At 47.8% G+C, this 17328-nt stretch overlaps 1 protein-coding gene across 5 annotated transcripts in view; it reads right to left on the bottom strand.

The window, feature by feature from the left end:
- Window positions 1-9877: 9877 nt before the first annotated feature.
- KCNQ5 (potassium voltage-gated channel subfamily Q member 5) overlaps window positions 9878-17328 on the bottom strand; it is a 600369-nt gene continuing 592918 nt past the window's right edge. For all 5 annotated transcript variants that reach the window (XM_081530759.1, XM_081530757.1, XM_081530760.1 and 2 more), the window contains 2 exons: window positions 16217-16343; window positions 9878-14272 (listed from right to left, as the gene is read on the bottom strand). In XM_081530759.1, coding sequence (XP_081386885.1) covers window positions 13364-14272; window positions 16217-16343 — 1036 coding nt within the window. In that variant the 3' untranslated portion in view covers window positions 9878-13363. The remainder of the gene's footprint in view (window positions 14273-16216; window positions 16344-17328) is intronic.

Raw genomic sequence — 17328 nt, forward strand, 5'->3', positions numbered from 1 at the left:
TCTCCAGATAATCAGGTGGTCAATGGATTCTGATGATGGGATAGTGCAAATCTGGACCCTGTCAATAAATATCCAAAAAAGGAGACTGAAAATTACAAAAAACAAAACAAAACAAAACAAAAGACCCATGAGTTGCAGCAGGAAGCTGGCAGATAAACTCAAACATTTCCTACCAAACATACATATCTCCTGCAGAATGTTTCACCAGTCAAGACCAATCAGTGACTGTGATGAAAGAGGTGTCAAAAGACCACTTACTTGGTAACTAGATTTGAAACCAGACAAAGAAATGACATTTTGCAATGAGACCAAGCAAACTCCTTGCTTCTAAAAAATTAAGATAACCACAAATTGCCCCAATTTTACTAAACTGGCTCTGCTTATCTAAATACTCTTAGAGTCATACAGCTGAATCTTATGATAGGCTCCCTGCCACCCACCCTAGAAAGAGGTTCTGTGTTCCCTCTAGATGCAGGAGAGTAAACAGCCTACTTTATCGGCGGGCATGACCCTATGGTCTGGAGGTTTGTACACCCCACAACTCACACATTGATTTACAAACCTCTAAGGCCATGGTGAAAGTTGCTCAGTCGTGTCCGACTCTTTGAGACCCCAGGAACTATACAGTCCATGGAATTCTCCAGGCCAGAATACTGGAGTGGGTAGCCTTTCCTGTCTCCACGGGATGTTCCCAACCCAGGGATCGAACCCAGGTCTCCCATATTGTGGGCAGATTCTTTACCAGCTGAGCCACAAGGGAAGCCCTTACCCCCACTCCAGTACTCTTGCCCGGAAAATCCCATGGACGGAGGAGCCTGGTGGGCTACAGTCCATGGGGTCGCTAAGAGTTGGACATGACTGAGCGACTTCACTTTCACTTTTCCCATTCATGCACTGGAGAAGGAAATGGCAACCCACTCCAGTATTCTTGCCTGGAGAATCCCAGGGATGGCGGAGCCTGGTGGGCTGCCGTCTATGGGGTTGCACAGAGTCGGACACGATGGAAGTGACTTAGCAGCAAGGCCGTGGTATTAGAGGTGGGGCTTTGGGAGGGTTCCTCCTGATGAAGAATATGAAGTTCCTTCTGAGGGACCCCAAAAGGCTTGCTCACCCCTTCAGCCACATCAGGACACGGTGAAAAAGAGGCCACCTGTGAACCAGGGAGATCCCAGTTCAGTTCATTTTCTCAGTTGCGTCTGACTCTTTGCATACTGATGGACTGCAGCACGCCAGGCTGCCTTGTCCTTCACCAACTCCCAGAGCTTGCTCAAACTCATGTCCATCGAGTCAGTGATGCCATCCAACCATCTCATCCTCTGTCATCCCCTTCTCCCCCTGCCTTCAATCTATCCTAGCATCAGGGTTTTTTCCAATGAGTCAGTTCTTCTCATCAGGTGGCCAAAGTATTGGAGCTTCAGCTTCAGCATCAGTTCTTCCAATGAATATTCAGGACTGATCTCCTTTAGGATGGACTTGTTGGATCTCCTTGCAGTCCAAGGGACTCTCAAGAGTCTTCTCCAACACCACAGTTCAAAAGCATCAATTCTTCGGCACTCAGCTTTCTTTATAGTCCAGCTCTCACATCCATACATGCCTACTGGAAAAACCATAGCTTTGACTAGATGGACCTTTGTCAATGAAGTAATGTCTCTGCTTTTTAATATGCTGTCTAGGTTGGTCATAGCTTTTCTTCCAAGGAGCAAGTGTCTTTTAAATTCATGACTGCAGTCACCGTCTGCAGTGATTTTGGAGCCCAAGAAAATAGTCTGTCACTGTTTCCACTGTTTCCCCAATCTATTTGCCATGAAGTGATGGGACTGCATGCCAGGAAGTTAGTTTTTTGAATGTTAAGTTTTAAGCCAACTTTTTCACTCACTTCTTTCACTTTCATCAAGAGGCTCTTCAGTTCCTCTTTGCTTTCTGCCATAAGGGTGGTGTCATCTGCATATCTGAAGTTATTGATATTTCTCCTGGCAATCTTGATTCCAGCTTGTGATTCATCCAGCCTGGCATTTCGCATGATGTACTCTGCATATAAAGTAAATAAGCAAGGTGACAACATACAGCCTTGATGTACTCCTTTCCCAATTTGGAACCAGTCTGTTGTTCCATGTCCTGTTCTAACTGTTGCTTCTTGACCTGCATACACATTTCTCAGGAGGCAGGTCAGGTGGCCTGGTATTCCCATCTCTCTAAGAATTTTCCACAGTTTGTTGTGATCCACACAGTCAAAGGCTTTGGCATAGTTAACAAAGCTGAAGTAGATGTTTTTTGGAACTCTTTTGCTTTTTCAATGATCCAACGGATGTTGTCAATTTGATTTCTAGTTTCCCTGCCTTTTCTAAATCCAGCTTGAACATCTGGAATTTCATGGTTCACATACTGTCAAAGCCTGGTTTGGAGAATTTTGAGCATTACTTTGCTAGCATGTGAGATGAGAGCAATTGTGTGGTGTTTGAACATTCTTTGGGATTGGTATGAAAACTGACATTTTCCAGTCCTGTGACCACTGCTGAGTTTTCCAAATTTGCTGGCATATTGCATGCAGCACTTTAACAGCATCATCTTTTAGGATCTGAAATAGCTCAAGTGGAATTCCATCACCTCCACTAGCTTTGTTCATAGTGATGCTTTTTAAGGCCAACTTGACTTCACATTCTAGGATGTCTGGCTCTAGGTGGGTGATCATACCATCATGGTTATCTGGGTCATGAAGATGTTTTTCTGTATAGTTCTTCTGTGTATTCTTTCCACCTCTTCTTAATATCTTCTGCTTCTGTTAGGTCCATACAATTTCTGTCCTTTATTGTGCCCATCTTTGCATGAAATGTTCCCTTGGTGTCTCTAATTTTCTTGATGAGATCTCTTGTCTTTCCCATTCTATTGCTTTCCTCTATTTCTTTGCACTGATCACTGAGGAAGGCTTTCTTATCACCCCTTGCTCTTCTTTGGAACCCTGCATTCAAATGGGTATATCTTTCCTTTTCTTCTTTTCTGAGCTATTTGTAAGGCCTTCTCAGACAGCCATATTGCCTTTTTGCATTTCTTTTTCTTGGGAATGGTCTTGATCATTGCTTCCTGTACAATCTCATGAATCTCTGTCCCTAGTTCTTCAGGCACTCTGTCTATCAGCTGTGATCCCTTAAATCTATTTGTCACTTCCACTGTATAATTGTAAGGGATTTGATTTAGGTCATACCTGAATGGTCTAGTGGTTTTCCCCACTTTCTTCAATTTAAGTCTGAATTTGTCAATAAGGAGTCCATGATCTGAGCCACAGTCAGCTCCCAGTCTTGTTTATACTGACTGTATAGAGCTTCTCCATCTTTGGCTGCAAAGAATATAATCAATCTGATTTCAGTATTGACCACCTGGTGATGTTCATGTGTAGAGTCGTCTCTTGTGTTATTGGAAGAGGGTGTTTGCTATGACCAGTACGTTCTCTTGGCAAAACTATGTTAGCCTTGGCTCTGTTTCATTTTGAACTCCAAGGCCAAATTTGCCTGTCACTCCAGGTATCTCTCAACTTCCTACTTTTGCATTCCAGTTCCCTATAATGAAAAGGACATCTTTATTTTTGGGTGTTAGTTCTAGAAAGTCTTGTAGATCTTCATAGAACCATTCAACTTCAGCTTTTTCAGCATTACTGTTTGGGGCATAGACTTGGATTATGTGACATTTAATGATTTACCTTGAGAAGGAACAGAGATCAGTATGAAAAGGGAGATCTCACCAGACCCCAAATCTGCTGATGCCTTGATCTTGGACTCCCAGCCTCCAGGAATGTGAAAAAGACATGCTTGCTGTTTATGAGATCTTAGTCCATGGCGTTTTGACACAGCAAACAGTCTAACACAATGCCTGTCCAAAACCAGGGAGGCCACTTGGAAACTTCTGCTTCAGAACCTTCCACGCCTCAGCCCTGCCAGGGTTCACACCCAGCATATCTGCTCCAAGATCTTTCACATTAGAATGAAGATACTGTTGAACTCCTGGGCATCAGAGAGGTAAACACAGATTAGATAATTCAATTAGGGCGAGGGACTGGGAAAAGCACACCAGTTGGGAAGGATTTTCTTGAGAGGAGCTGTGGGCGAGGCCCACCTCTCTGTAGAGTGGATTGTTTAGGGACAATATTTAGTGCGGCCCTGGGTTTTTCCTGATTCCTCTACGTCGTGCTAGGATAAGTTCCTGGATTTCTCACTTCAGAGTCAGCCGGGCGAGTAGCACATGGAGCTCAAGCTGGAGGTGGTGGAGGGTGCGGAGCACTTTGCCTTCCCTTTGGAATTTTCATAGAAGAGGACCAGGAAGAGCTCATCTTGGGTGAAGGGTCCCAGCCCTACCCCCTCCTCTTCTTTCCCCTCCCCTGCCAATATATCCCAGGGCCCTCCTGCAACTCATTCCCCTGCCCCTCCTCCCTCTTTGGCATGGTCCTCACACCCCGTCTTCCAGGCCACCTGGACACTGACCTGCTCTGCCTCGGGATGCACAGCCAGACTTTCATCCAACTGGAAAGGGGCTTAGCAGCCACAGGACTGACGCGGGTCCTCATTGTGGCTTTGCTGGAGTCACGGCAGTGGCTGTTCCTCATGGTCTGGAGCGTCGGCAGCTGGGACCCCGAAAGCCGGGTCCGAGGTGGGTGACCTCTGGGAACTCAGGGGTGGAGTCTCCAGCATCTCGGGTTTCTCAAGGGTCACCTGCATTGCTGGGTGTCTGGGTGCCCCCCTTCCCCCTGCCCCCCAAGTTCCGGGCAAGGGAGTGCCATCGGGGAGGGATGGAAAGGCCCAGGAGATGTGGATGGGGAGGGGAGGATGCCCCAGGCCGGTGACACCCTCGAGGTCCTCTCGGGGGCCTGGCCAGCCCAGGGGTCGGGTCTCAGCGCGCGCTCTAGCTGCAGGCCTCGAGCGGCTGCAGCTGGTCCCGATCCAGCCCCTGATTACCCGCCACCTGGCCGCGCCCCCGGCCGTCCTGCTGGACACGCGGGGCCTGTTCCCGTCCCACCGTGGAGGGGGCTCCGTCTCCCTTAGGCCCTCCTAGGCCTGCCGTTACCGAACGTTTGCTTGCAGACCCCTTTAGAGTTCATTCTGTCTGTCAAAGGGTCTTGATCTCCGCTGGGCAGTGGAGAGGTGAGGTGAGACTTGGCTCCGGCAGCGGTGCCTGAAGAAAGACCCGACGGGCAGGACCCAAGATGGTGTCCGTGGTTCATCTTTGGCCCTTGGAGGCCTTCTCGGCACATTTTGAAGACGCGGGGAGGCTCGGGTGTGAGACAGTGGTCCGGTCCGCCGGCAAAGATCCAGTGAAACGAGTGGCCCCACGTGCCAGGCCTCTGGAGTGTGTTCCCTGTGGGTGAATGGGTTTGGCGCAGGAGGGCCTCTGGACGAGTCTGTCCAGAAGGCAGCGATCTCCGGGCGTGTGGCCCAGGGGAGGAGAAGGGAGCAGGAGAGGAAACTGCTCCCCGGGTTGGGGGGATGAAAACGGGGCCTTCTAGAGAAGGTCCTTTTCTGGAAGGACCCTGTCAGTAGACATAGGAGGGGACAGAGATGGCGGTGCAGATACAGGCAGAAGGTGGTTCAGCCCAGCAGCCTGGGAGGTGGGCGATCAGGCGCTGTTCCCGATGACCAGACGCTGGTGGTGAGTCTGAAGGGCTGTTTCTGGGAGCGAAAGAGCCCGAGGCCCCTCAAGACATGCATCAAGTTGCCTAGCAGCGTTTCTTAAGTTTCCATTCTCAAACTTTCCAGGATGCCAAATCCACATTTGTAGCTTGACCATCCGTCTGGACTGTGACAGAACTCCAAAGAGTGAGTTTTGAGTGGTTTATGCCAATCATGGCAGATATGTGACTGCTGTCAGGTTCAGGAAGGAGAACGGGGGACCTGCCTTAGTCTAACCAGCTGTCAGCCAAGAGTTTTTATATCCCACTGGGTGCCCTCCCGCTTAGCTGTGATCCAGGTGCTGTGTGCTGCCACCTTGTGGACAATGAGAAGAACCCCGGCACTTTCCTCCTGACCAGCAGTCAGCAGGCCAGATGGGAACCTTAATGATGTCACAGAACAAACTGTACTCTGCGTGGAGTACTTTGACCTTCAGTTATGGTGGATAATGGGATGCCCTCCGGTTTTCTCGAACCTGCAGCCAAACCCATCCTGATAGGTTGCCTGTGGTCGGGTGGTTATACCTCGGATGCATTTGTTGGTACAACACTGCTAAGTCGCTTCAGTTGTGTTTGACTCTGTGCGACCCCATAGACAGCAGCCCACCAGGCTCCCCCATCCCTGGGATTCTCCAGGCAAGAACACTGGAGTGGGTCACTAACCATGAGTTGCTATGTTTTTAAACTTTTTTTTTTGTATGTGTGTGTTTTCTTGATTTGCAATGTTATGTTAGTTTGCAAGTGTACAGCAATGTGACTCCATTTATATAATATGTGGAGTACATATATATATAGGCTGTTTTTCACAGTAGGTTATTATAGCATATTGAACAGAGTTCCCTATGCTACACAGTACGTCCTTGTTTTTTTATTTTGTTTACAGTTCTGTGTACATGAGTTGCTATTTAAAGTCTGAAATCCCAAGACTGGAGGCCAGTTCTGGCTATGTGCTTGGCATTGGTAGGATATAAAGATAAGTGGAGATCTGGGGTGTGGCTTTTTTGGGGCTCAGGGTCTGGGGAAGGGAGATGAAATCCCCTTTTCTCCTTGGAACTCACAGGGACGTGTGAGCAGTCGGGCCTCCTGGTGAAAGGGCCAAGCCTAGGTCTGGGTACCAACTATGGGATCTGAGCCCATGTGCTGGGGAAGGCGGGAGGGACAGAGGTGAAGGATGCTGAGGCCTGGGGAAAGGGACAAGAGAGGGGCTGCTGCTCCCAGTTCTGCAGAAACATGATTACTCACTACTTGGCATTCATTAATTTCTTCTTGATTCCCCTTTGGAAAAGCCCAGAGACCTTTGGGAGAAGTGACAGATCAAATCTGTGACAAAGGGTGAGTGAAGCATGAGGGTCACACCCTTCTTGAGAGGAAGGCCTCGGACGATAGGGGTTGGAAGCGGCTGAAAGCAGAGATACCAGGACACTCTCGTCCATTCAGGGTTCTCGAGCACCTCGGCCTGTGGGGCCTGGTGGGAGGACCTTGGGGGATATTTTGAGATGCCTCCCCACCCCCCCCAAGAAGTTTGTCTGGGGCATTTCAGGTGACTCTGAGCCCAAGTGAGACACTCGGAGCCAATGCCCAGGGCAGGAGATCCATGGGTGGGAGGGGTCCCTGCGTTAGGAGCGGAGGTCACGGACGGGATCACCTGGGAGGGAGTGGGGGCAGAGAAGGGAGAGGCTGGTGATGGGATCTGGGAACCCCGCCCATGAAGCAAAGAGAACAAGGAGCTTGGGCCAGTGACTTGGGCTAGTTGACCCACAGGATCAGAGACAAACTTGGGAGCAGTTTTAAGAGGAAGGAAGAGTGTTCGCATCGCCGGACGCCCCAGAAAAGCCAAGAGGGAAGTGCTGCTAGGAATTCATGCTGACCAGGGCAGAGCCGGCTGTCTGAGGGCTGGGCAGACGTGGTTTGACTGTCCTGCTGGCTGGGGGACAGATGCTGGGGAAATGGAATTACCTCCTACAACTTATCGATTGTTGGTTCTAAAGGGAAGATGAGATGTGGAGATAAAGTGGAAGGTGAGTTCTTGACTTTGCTGGTTTGGGGAAAGGCTCCTTTCGGTTTATAGAGGAAAAAATTGAGAGGGCAATGCCACAGATGTGAGGAAAGAGGGGGTTGGGATCCAGGGCAAGAGAGCTAGTTTTCACCGGGCACGAGCTTCCATCCTGGAACGGCAGAGGCCTCCCTAACCAAAGTCCTGAAAAGAGGGGATGGTGCTGGATCGTGGCCCGGGGTCCTTCGGAGAGGACGTTCCAGTGCTCAGGAGCATCTGTTGATCTGGGCTGCAGTTGGTGTGAGGCTGTCACCGCTCACATGGGGGCTGCACCAGGGGAAGGTGTGAACACCTAGTTCCTGGGGTCACGGAGTGGGCATGGGTTAACAGGGCAGGAAGGCAGTCACACTCTTGAAGGCAAAGGAGAGGAAAGAAGAAGCAAGTGATGAGCATCACTAAAAAAGGAAAAAGCTAGTAGGTGAGAAGCGGAGGAAGTAGATGACTGTGTGTGGGAACCCTGGACCCCGAGGATTACCTACCTCAGAGCACACTGGACTTGAAGTAGGCAACAAAACCGTGATAGAAATGAAGTCATCCATGGAAACAGGCAAAGACATATGTCACACCAGTGTGCCTTTGAGTTATCTATTTATTTATTTGACTTCCAGAGCAGTGCATGCATCTATAGTTTGCTTTGAAATGTAGTGAAAACGTCAGTATCTTGGAGTTAGGTAAACCAGAGGGTGAATTCTTAATTAATAAAAATTTTTAAAAAAATTAAAGAAGCAATTGAAGTGGTTGAAACCAGGATGATGAAAGTAACCACTTCAGGGTCTGGGAACCTACTTGTACAAGCGATGAGGGTAGAGGAATTGTATATATATTTTGCTTTTAAGCTGGGGTGAGAGATGCTTTAAAATAGGTGTGAAAGTGTGTGGAAGCTGTTGACATTTTTGAGTTGGTCAAGCAACCACATTCCGTTTACTTGTTAGTTTCACTAATAAGTGTCACCTCCAGAAGGTGACTGAGCAGGCAGGGACCTGCCTGAGCCCATCGGAGCCATGATGGGGGGAGAGCCCTCTCAGATGACACCTCTTCCCTCACCTCCCTCCATCTAAAGCATCTTTCTTCAGGCTTTGTTGCTTTGTGATCCAGAGTTCTAACATTCTGAAAAGTGAAAGTGTTAGTCGCTCAGTCGTGTCCGACTGTCTGTGACGCTATGGACTGTAGCCAGCCAGGCTCCTCTGTCCGTGGAATTCTCCAGGCAAGAATACTGGAGTGGGTAGCCATTTCCTTCTCCAGGGGATCTTCCCGAACCTAGGTCTCCCACATTGCAGGCTGATTCTTTACCATTTGAGCCACCAGGGAAGCCCCCAACATTCTGAGCCTCCTTTCAAATAATTCCACTGGAATTCATCATGGACACAGTACAAAACTGCCAGTGGAACAGGAGGTTGTTTTTTTTTTTTTTTAGGGCAGAAGGGTACGATCCCTTTTGAGAGTGCTCCCCACCCCCACCCTCTCAGCTTCCCTGGTGGCTCAGATGGTAAAGACTCTGCCTGCAATGCAGGAGACTCAGGTTCGATCCCTGGGTCAGGAAGATCCCCTGGAGAAGGGAATGGCTACCTACTCACTCCAGTATTCTTGCCTGGAGAATTCCATGGACAGAGAAGCCTGGCAGGCTACAGTTCATGGGTTTGCAAAGAGTTGAACATGACTGAGTGACTAACACTTTTCCTCTCCCTCACTGGGCAGCACTGGATAGGTGTTAATGGCCATTCTGAGCAGCTGGGCACATGCTGGTTCCCACTGCTCATCAATTGTTTAGTAAACCCTTTTACTATGGTTAACACAGGGCTTACATATGCTGGCACCTGCTTTGATGTATCAAATAAAAATGTATAAAAATATACGAAAATAAATATTCAGTATAATATCACATTAATTTTTCTTATGATACCCTCAACAACATTTGCAAATCTTTCTCATCCCAGAGTATCAATGATTTCTTCATCAACATTGCAAAAAGATAATTTTTTTTTTTCAGCTGCACCATGAGGCATGGAGAATCTCAGTTCCCTGACCAGAGATTGAAACTGTGCCCCTTGGATTGGAAGCATGAATTCTGCAAAAAAGATAATTTTAATTTCAACTCCAAATCTGCTTGATCTACTGGGACCCAGTCAGTTCAGAACCAACCAGTTGGTACCAGATGAAAGTAGTCACACTAACTGTTTGTAGACATCTTTTTAATGTTTTACTTTAAAACAAATAATCCTGGTAAAAGAGAGCAAAGGAAATTACATTTGAATGGTAGCTTGAAATGGATATGATATTCCTGATTTATTTGTTTTCAGGAAACAGACAACTGCATTGTCACGTGACTTCCAGAACTGCTCACTTAAATGCACATAATTAAATTAAGTTTCTCTTACAAAAACACAACCATGTCATCTTAAGGCAAAAAATATCAGCTTCTGGGGAGATAAGTTAACATTTATTGTATTTTCGCAATCTGGATGAAGTGACCTAGTCGTTTAGTTGCTCCGTTTCATCATTCCTTATAGTTTGCTTTGCACACAGGCATGAGAATGAGTCACTTTGTGCCTGATTTCCTCCTCTCTGTGAGACTTGTTTTCTGGCAAATTAAGAACTTTCAGAATCACTGAGTCAAGGGGAGGTGAGAAAGGCACCTTAGAGCAAGAGAGAAAGGCTGAAAAACTCAATCGAGTGTCTTTTACTCTAAACAAAACTTGCTATCTACAGATGTTAATTTAATTGAACAAAATGCAGACATTTAGATCAGACGGAGCAAAATTTTTTTTAGTTAACGTCGTAGAAGGGATGTTTGCCATGAAGCTCTAGCTTGATCAACCCTACGTACCGAAGGCGGCAGACGGTCAAGGCCTGAGAAAGCCAGCGGCTGATCAGCACTCAGCTAATTGTGCTTCGAGACACTGTCTGGGGCTGACGGAAGGGGCTTTGCTAAGTGTAAGGGAGAGACCCCTCTGAGCTCCCCCATCAGGAACACAGTAGACACAGCCCTACAGCTTCACACAATACAACAGGCTTTCGACATCCAAGAAGTTTTGTGCTGGAGTAAGACAGACACAAAACGGTCATGGCTTGGGCGTGTGAAAGCTTCTCCCAGCATGGTTTACCACGATGGGCTGTGATGAACCCTCGGTGACGCGTTTGGGTTTCTTTCTGAATCTTCCATCTTCAGTGATGCCAGATGGACTGGACTGTGTTTGAGGCCTAACGGGGCCTAAGGCGGGGTCCTCAGTACATTCAGAGTTCCTGCTGCCAGTGGGGTTTGACCCGGACAGAGCATGTCTGAGACTCAGTGCTACCCGAAAGTTCCTTCCTCTTCTTCAAGTGATACCTGGAGACGGCCTGCTGGGCATGGTGGTGTGTGTGTGTGTGTGTGTGTGTGTGTGTGTGTGTGTGTGTGTGTGTGTGTGTGTGTGTGTGTGTGTGTGTGTGTGTGTGTGTGTGTGTGTGTGTGTGTGTGTGTGTGTGTGTGTGTGTGTGTGTGTGTGTGTGTGGCTTTGGGTCAGTGGAGGGGTGTGTGTGTGTGTGTTTCTGTGTTCTCATGTTCAACCTCCTTGGGAAGATGGATCACAAATTTGGAGACATGGGTAGATGAAATGCTGCATTTAATAATTGACTCAAATTTTATGTTTTGAAAATAAAAACAGTGGCTTAAAGAGTTTGAGAACATCTTTTAAACCAGAGTGTAAAATGGATGCGCTCTCTTCTGCGTGTCTCCGGCAGCCAAGCGGACCCTGAAGGATGCACGCCAGGGGAGTGTGCAAGGATCCAGGTGGGATGAGGAGGAAGCCTTCCAAATGTCAGTGCTTATCAAAAAAGGACAAGGGTTGAGATGTATATTGGAGGTGGAGTGGAGAAGTTACTTACTTGGGGGAGGGAGGCTGGTGAAGGGAGGCAGGTAGTCCACAGCCTGTGGAGGAGAAAGACGAGGTCTGGGGTGGAGAAAGCAGGTTGGGGAAGAGAGTTTGGGAGGGACTTGGCAGGTGTCAGGGTCTCGTTCCGCCTTTGGGTGGCTGTTGACAGCCCTAGTCCATCCCCCAGCTACTGGAAAAGTTATCCTGGAGGCAGCAATATCAGCCAAGGAGAAAACTCTTTTTAAGTCTTCCTGTGGCTGGAGTTTAACCCACCTGCTTTCTCACTTCTCCTGGCCTTTGGGGTGCTGTTACCTTGGCTAAAATTCTGACGGTCTGGGGTCGCCAGTCTGGCTGCTAATAAGTGGTCAGATTGGCTTGCTTTCTGGTAGAGATATTTCTTAATTTGTTTCCCTTGGGCTTTTTAGCCACCATGCTGTATTATTCAGTGTTTTGATTAGCAGACCCTGCTAGGGTTACCTGGCTTCTGACTATATGAGCTTGTACCAGGAAACTGAATCAATCATTTTTCAGAACGGGGGCAGGCAACATTCTTGGGGAGAATAGAAAATGTCCATTACAGTATAAAAAGTAAAGGAGGTTTAGTTTTAGCCTTTCATATGCAAAATGTATGACATAATAGCAAAACACATTCAGGGCATATTAAAAAATAAATACCTTGCAAAACTCTCTGTTCATATATAAGAATAAGGGGTGTTTAGGTAGTTGAATTCCCTAACAATATTTGTTTTCTAAAAAAATTCAAGTTCTTTTCTTTTGGTTTGTTTCCCTCCCTCTCATCACCCTGGAGGGGGAGGTCGTTTTCTTGAGCATCACTGATTTCCCGGTGTTAGGATTCTTTCTGAGCCATTTCCATCTCCGTCTCATGTCTCCTCCCGGAGAGCCCGCCTGGCTATCAGCCTTGTGGGATGAGTCCCTCACACTGGCCTTCTGTAGGCAGTTTGCAAGCCTGGGCAGGGCCACCGCACATGGGTCAGCCCAGCCCCACGTGCCATGCCATCCACTCCTTGGGACTCGGTTGCTTGCGTAGCAGCTGATAGAGCTGTCAGGGAATTTATTTCTATGAAGTCAAAGGTGTCAAAGAGTCAGCCTATTCGCCCCACTGGCCCTGAATTTCATTATTTGCACATTTTCTAACTGAAGAACATTCTCGTCATTAAAAAAAACAAAACAAAACAAAACATGAAAATGATGTGCAAAATTGCTGGCCACAGCGTTAAGTCACCAAAAGCACACAAATTGACATTCAAATTACATTAATGATAAAAATGGCTGAGTAGGACAGGTTGGCATCTACATCTTGAACAGGCAGCCGTGTCTGATACCCCGATTCTGTGTAATGGGTACCTTGTTAGCAGCTGTTGATGACGGTCACTGTGTCACGTGTACATTATGGCCGAATTTTGAAAATGTATTCTGCGTTTTATCACCGGCAGAAACGCCTGACATTTGAAGGCGTCGACAGCCATCATTTCAAAACACAGAGTTCCATCTTCTAATGGACCTGACCTTGACGTTTCACACCCACCACCGCAGCATGAGCAGGGTCAGTGTCTCGGGATTCTTAACTCAAGGTACCTTACTGAGTGAGGGGCAATGTCGTACCCTGAAGTTCAGCATCCCCTAAACATGCATTTTCATGCAATTGAAAGATAACGGGCTTAGGAACTGCCTTTCATGTTCTTCCTGATTTTTGTGGGTTCAACCTTTGAGAAGGGCTTTCCAGAGAGTTCATGCAGCGATGTGTATGGCTAAGGGGCGGCCGGGCCCCGGGGTGGGGGGCAAACGGAGGCCTCATTTCAGCCTCACGTGTGGCCGGCCCAGGGGGTCCGCGCCCCCCGCCGCCGGACACGAGCTCTGAGATGATCGCGACCGTCCAGTCCTGAGAGAGTCCGGCGCCGGGGCGGGCTCCCGGGCCGGCGGCACCGCGTCCAAGGCGTCCGTCCCGGTGTCCTCCGGACCCGCCGCCTCTTCGTCACTTATAAACAACTTGGATTCCCGCCACTTGGGGTAAAACTCTTGGCTGCCCCGGGAGCCGCTGGACTCGCTCCCCGACAGCTGCACGTCCAGGTCCTCCGTGCACCGGGCCAGGTTCTGCGCCGACACCGAGCGGCCTGGGTCCTGGGGCACCGCAGGCCGGACCGACAGCAGGGCCGCCCCGCCCAGGTCGAGGCTCTGGCGCAGGGCGCGCTCCTTGGCCGGGAGGCGGTCCTTGGCGGCCGCCAGGCGGGCGCTGAGCTCAGGTAGCGCCTCCGGGGCGCCGGCAAGGCCGTGGGGCAGCGCCCCGAGCGCCGGCAGCGCGGCCGGGATCTGCAGGGTGGCAGGGGCTGCCAGCCGGGCCGCACCCGCCGCCGCCGGGGGCGCCAGGCCGCGCGGGGCCGCCGGGCCGTCCCCGGGACTGCCGGGCGCCGGCGTCGGCGCGGGGCTGAACGCGTAGAGCGCCTGGGCGCCCAGTTCGCCGGGCGCCAGGATGAGTTGCAGGCCCCGCGCCAGGCCCGCGCTGGCCGAGCGCTGAAGGCCGCCGCCCGGCGCCGGGCCCGACAGGTCCCGGCCGTCGCCCGGGCTCTGGTAGTCCGACGTCTGTTCACATTCGAAGGGCGGGCTCGGGAAGGGGGCCAGCGCGAGGGCCGGCGCGGAGCCTTTCCGCAGCACCTGCTGGTAGATGTCCAGCAGGCAGTCTAGCTTGGCCTCGATGGACTGGACCTGAAAGAGCGGAAAACGTGCACCTGTTCACAAGAGTTTAAGGAATGAAGTTAGGCTGCAACCACTCGGCAGGTCCCGAGCGTCCGGCATTTCACGGCCTTGACTCAGGACCCGCTTGGGACGCACGGTCCATCCGCGGGGGTGGGAAGAGAGGTCTTGGGGGCGGATGCTCTGGCTCTTGCCTCGTCTCCACCAGCACCCTTCTCCTCCCCATTCTTTCAACTTGATGTTTTCAAAGACCGTATAAGTCCCTTTACAAAGGCAACTTCCAGATTCCCCTGCTCATCAGGTTGCCCTTCCTCAGCCTCTTCCATGAGGACATTCCCGGACTCTACTGTGCAGCTGGGAGCTAATTCTGTAAGAAACCAAGACCTAGATATGGGGGCTCCCCTGAGGTCCAGTGGTTACGACTCTGAGCTTCCACTGCAGGGGGCACAGGTTGGATCCCTGGTCTGGGAGCTGAGATCCACCCACCTCCACCCCACAAAAAACAAAAAACCCCCCAAAAACACAATACAACCCCCCCCCCCGCCCCCAGATCAATCTAGGCAATTCTAAATTTTAAAATACAGGTATCAAATGCTTGGCATGTTTATAATTAAATCAGAGGAGCATTTTGACTTCTAAAAATTGTCTTTGTATAAGAAGATACTCACTCTCAGGGTCAACAAATATTCAGTGTGTCACTACAGTTATAATGTGTGGTTTGTTTGTTTGTTTTTAAGAATGACCCAAGAGAGAGAAAATCAAAATAACCAAAGCACAAATTAAAAAAATAGACTTTATTATTCTACTCTTGAAATCCATAGTTGTTTGAAGTTCAAGTATTAATTGATGAGAGGAAATTTTTTATTCCTTATACAGAAGTAAAAGTGTTTTGGAGAACATGGTCTATGCATCAAGAAAATTAATTTGCTCTTTCTTGATTTTATTCCTTTTAAAATCAATCACTAAAATACACCCAATTGCTTATAATCAATTTTGATTAAAAAATATTCTGGCTACTTCACTCCTATTAGAATGGCTGTCATCAAAAAGACAAGAGATAACAATGCTGGAGAGGATGTGGAGAGAAGGAGACCTTGCCTCACTGTTGGTGGAAGGGTAAACTGGTGCAACCACTATGGAGAACAATATGGAGATCCCTAAAAAAATTAAAAATAGAGCCACCACATGATCCAGCAATTCCATTCTTGGGCACATACCCAGAGGAAACAAGAAATTAACTCAAAAAGATATCTGCACCCTGTGTTCATAGAGGCACCACTTACAACAGCCGAAACATGGAAACAAGTGTCTATGGCAGATCAACGGATAAATAAGTTGTGGTGTACATGCATATACAATAGAATATTATTCAGCCATTAAAAAAAAAACGAGGAAATCCCGCTATTTGCAGCAACATGGATGCACCTTGAGGGCATTACACTAAGTCACATAAATCACACAGAAAAAGGTGAATACTGGATGATCCCAGTTAATATACCTAAAACAAAATACAAAAAAAAAAAAAATGCCCAAACACATAGGAAAAAAGATCAGGCTTGTGGTTGCAAGAGGCAGGGGGTGGAGGGAGGGAAATCAGAGGAAGGTGGTCGGGAGGCTCAAGGTTCTAGTTATGGAAAAACAAGTGCTGGGATGTGATGCACAAAGTGATAACTATAGCTAATACTGCCTTGTGGTGCACAGGAAAGGTGTTAAGAGAGCAGATTCTGAGAGTTCTCGTCACAAGGAGAACAATTTTTCTTTGCTTTTCTTTATGTTGTGTCTCTGTGAGATGATGCATGCTGACTAAGCTTATTGGGGTCATCATTCACAGTACGTGTAGGTCAGATGGTTATGTTATACGCTTTAAAGTTATATAGGGATATACGTCAATTATATTGCAATAAACTGGAAAAAAAAAATCTGCCTAAGAACTTAGGCAGTTTAGTTGAGTTGTACCTGTTTTTCAACTTTGACCACCCGGCCGAGCATACTGAGGTCGTCCGCGGCCTCGTGTTCTGCGGTTATTTTCTCTCTGCTCTTCTTGTCTGATGTGATTTGCCCTTTTCCAAGAATTTGATCCACACTATCAGAAAGAGAGAACTGGTTATGAGTGCGAAAGGTGGAGGCTGCTCTAAGCCAGAGGAAGTGTTTTGAAAAGAAAAATACAATTATCTCTAATCTACATGAGAAGAAATAAAATGAACTTCTTCCAGTTGAGGTACTTATTTTCTTCACATGGAGATTACACAAGGTTAATTTTCTCATTATTCCAGTCCATGATGAAATCTATTATGACTGAGCTTCTGGAGGCAAACTTGTCCTAAACTACAAAGTAGTTTGTCTGTTTCCACCTCTGATCAGGCATTTCCTGAATTCAGTCACTTAAAATATGACAAAATCATAATTATTTCATAAATAAAAACATTGGGAGGCAACTATACTCAATATTTTGTAACAACCTATAAGGGAAAAGAGGCTTCCAAGGTGGCGCCAGTGGTAAAGAACCTGTCTGCCAATGCAGGAGATGTAAGAGATGTGGGTTTGATCCCCTGGGTCAGGAAGATCCCCTGGAGGAGAGCATGACAACCCATTTCAGTATTCTTGCCTGGAGAATCCCATGGACAAAGGAGCCTGGTGGGCTATGGTCCATAAGGTCATAAAGAGTTGGATATGACTGAAACAACTTAGTATACACGCATAAAGGAAAAGAATCTGAAAAAAGTAGATATATATGCATGTATAAGTGAATCACTTTGCTGCACACCTGGAACTAATACAACATGATAAATCAAGTATATTTCAATAAAAACAAACAAACAGTAAAAAACATTGAGCAAACATATGTTAAGTGGAAAAACTGCTGTTTGTAATGCTTTGGCACGCTCTCCTGGTCAGCTGATTTATGGAAGGTATCAATTTTAAGTTTAAAGATATTTCACATTCAAAAACATTAATTCCTTCACTCTCAGAAAAATAAAACTTCACCAGAAAACCATAAATAACCATAGAAATAAATAACAGGATCCTAATTTACATTCAACATTTGCTTTAAATGATAAACTATTTCT

Source organism: Giraffa tippelskirchi, chromosome 9, assembly GCF_054371585.1.
Source record: "Giraffa tippelskirchi isolate mGirTip1 chromosome 9, T2T-mGirTip1v1.2.pri, whole genome shotgun sequence".
Lineage (NCBI taxonomy): Eukaryota > Metazoa > Chordata > Mammalia > Artiodactyla > Giraffidae > Giraffa > Giraffa tippelskirchi.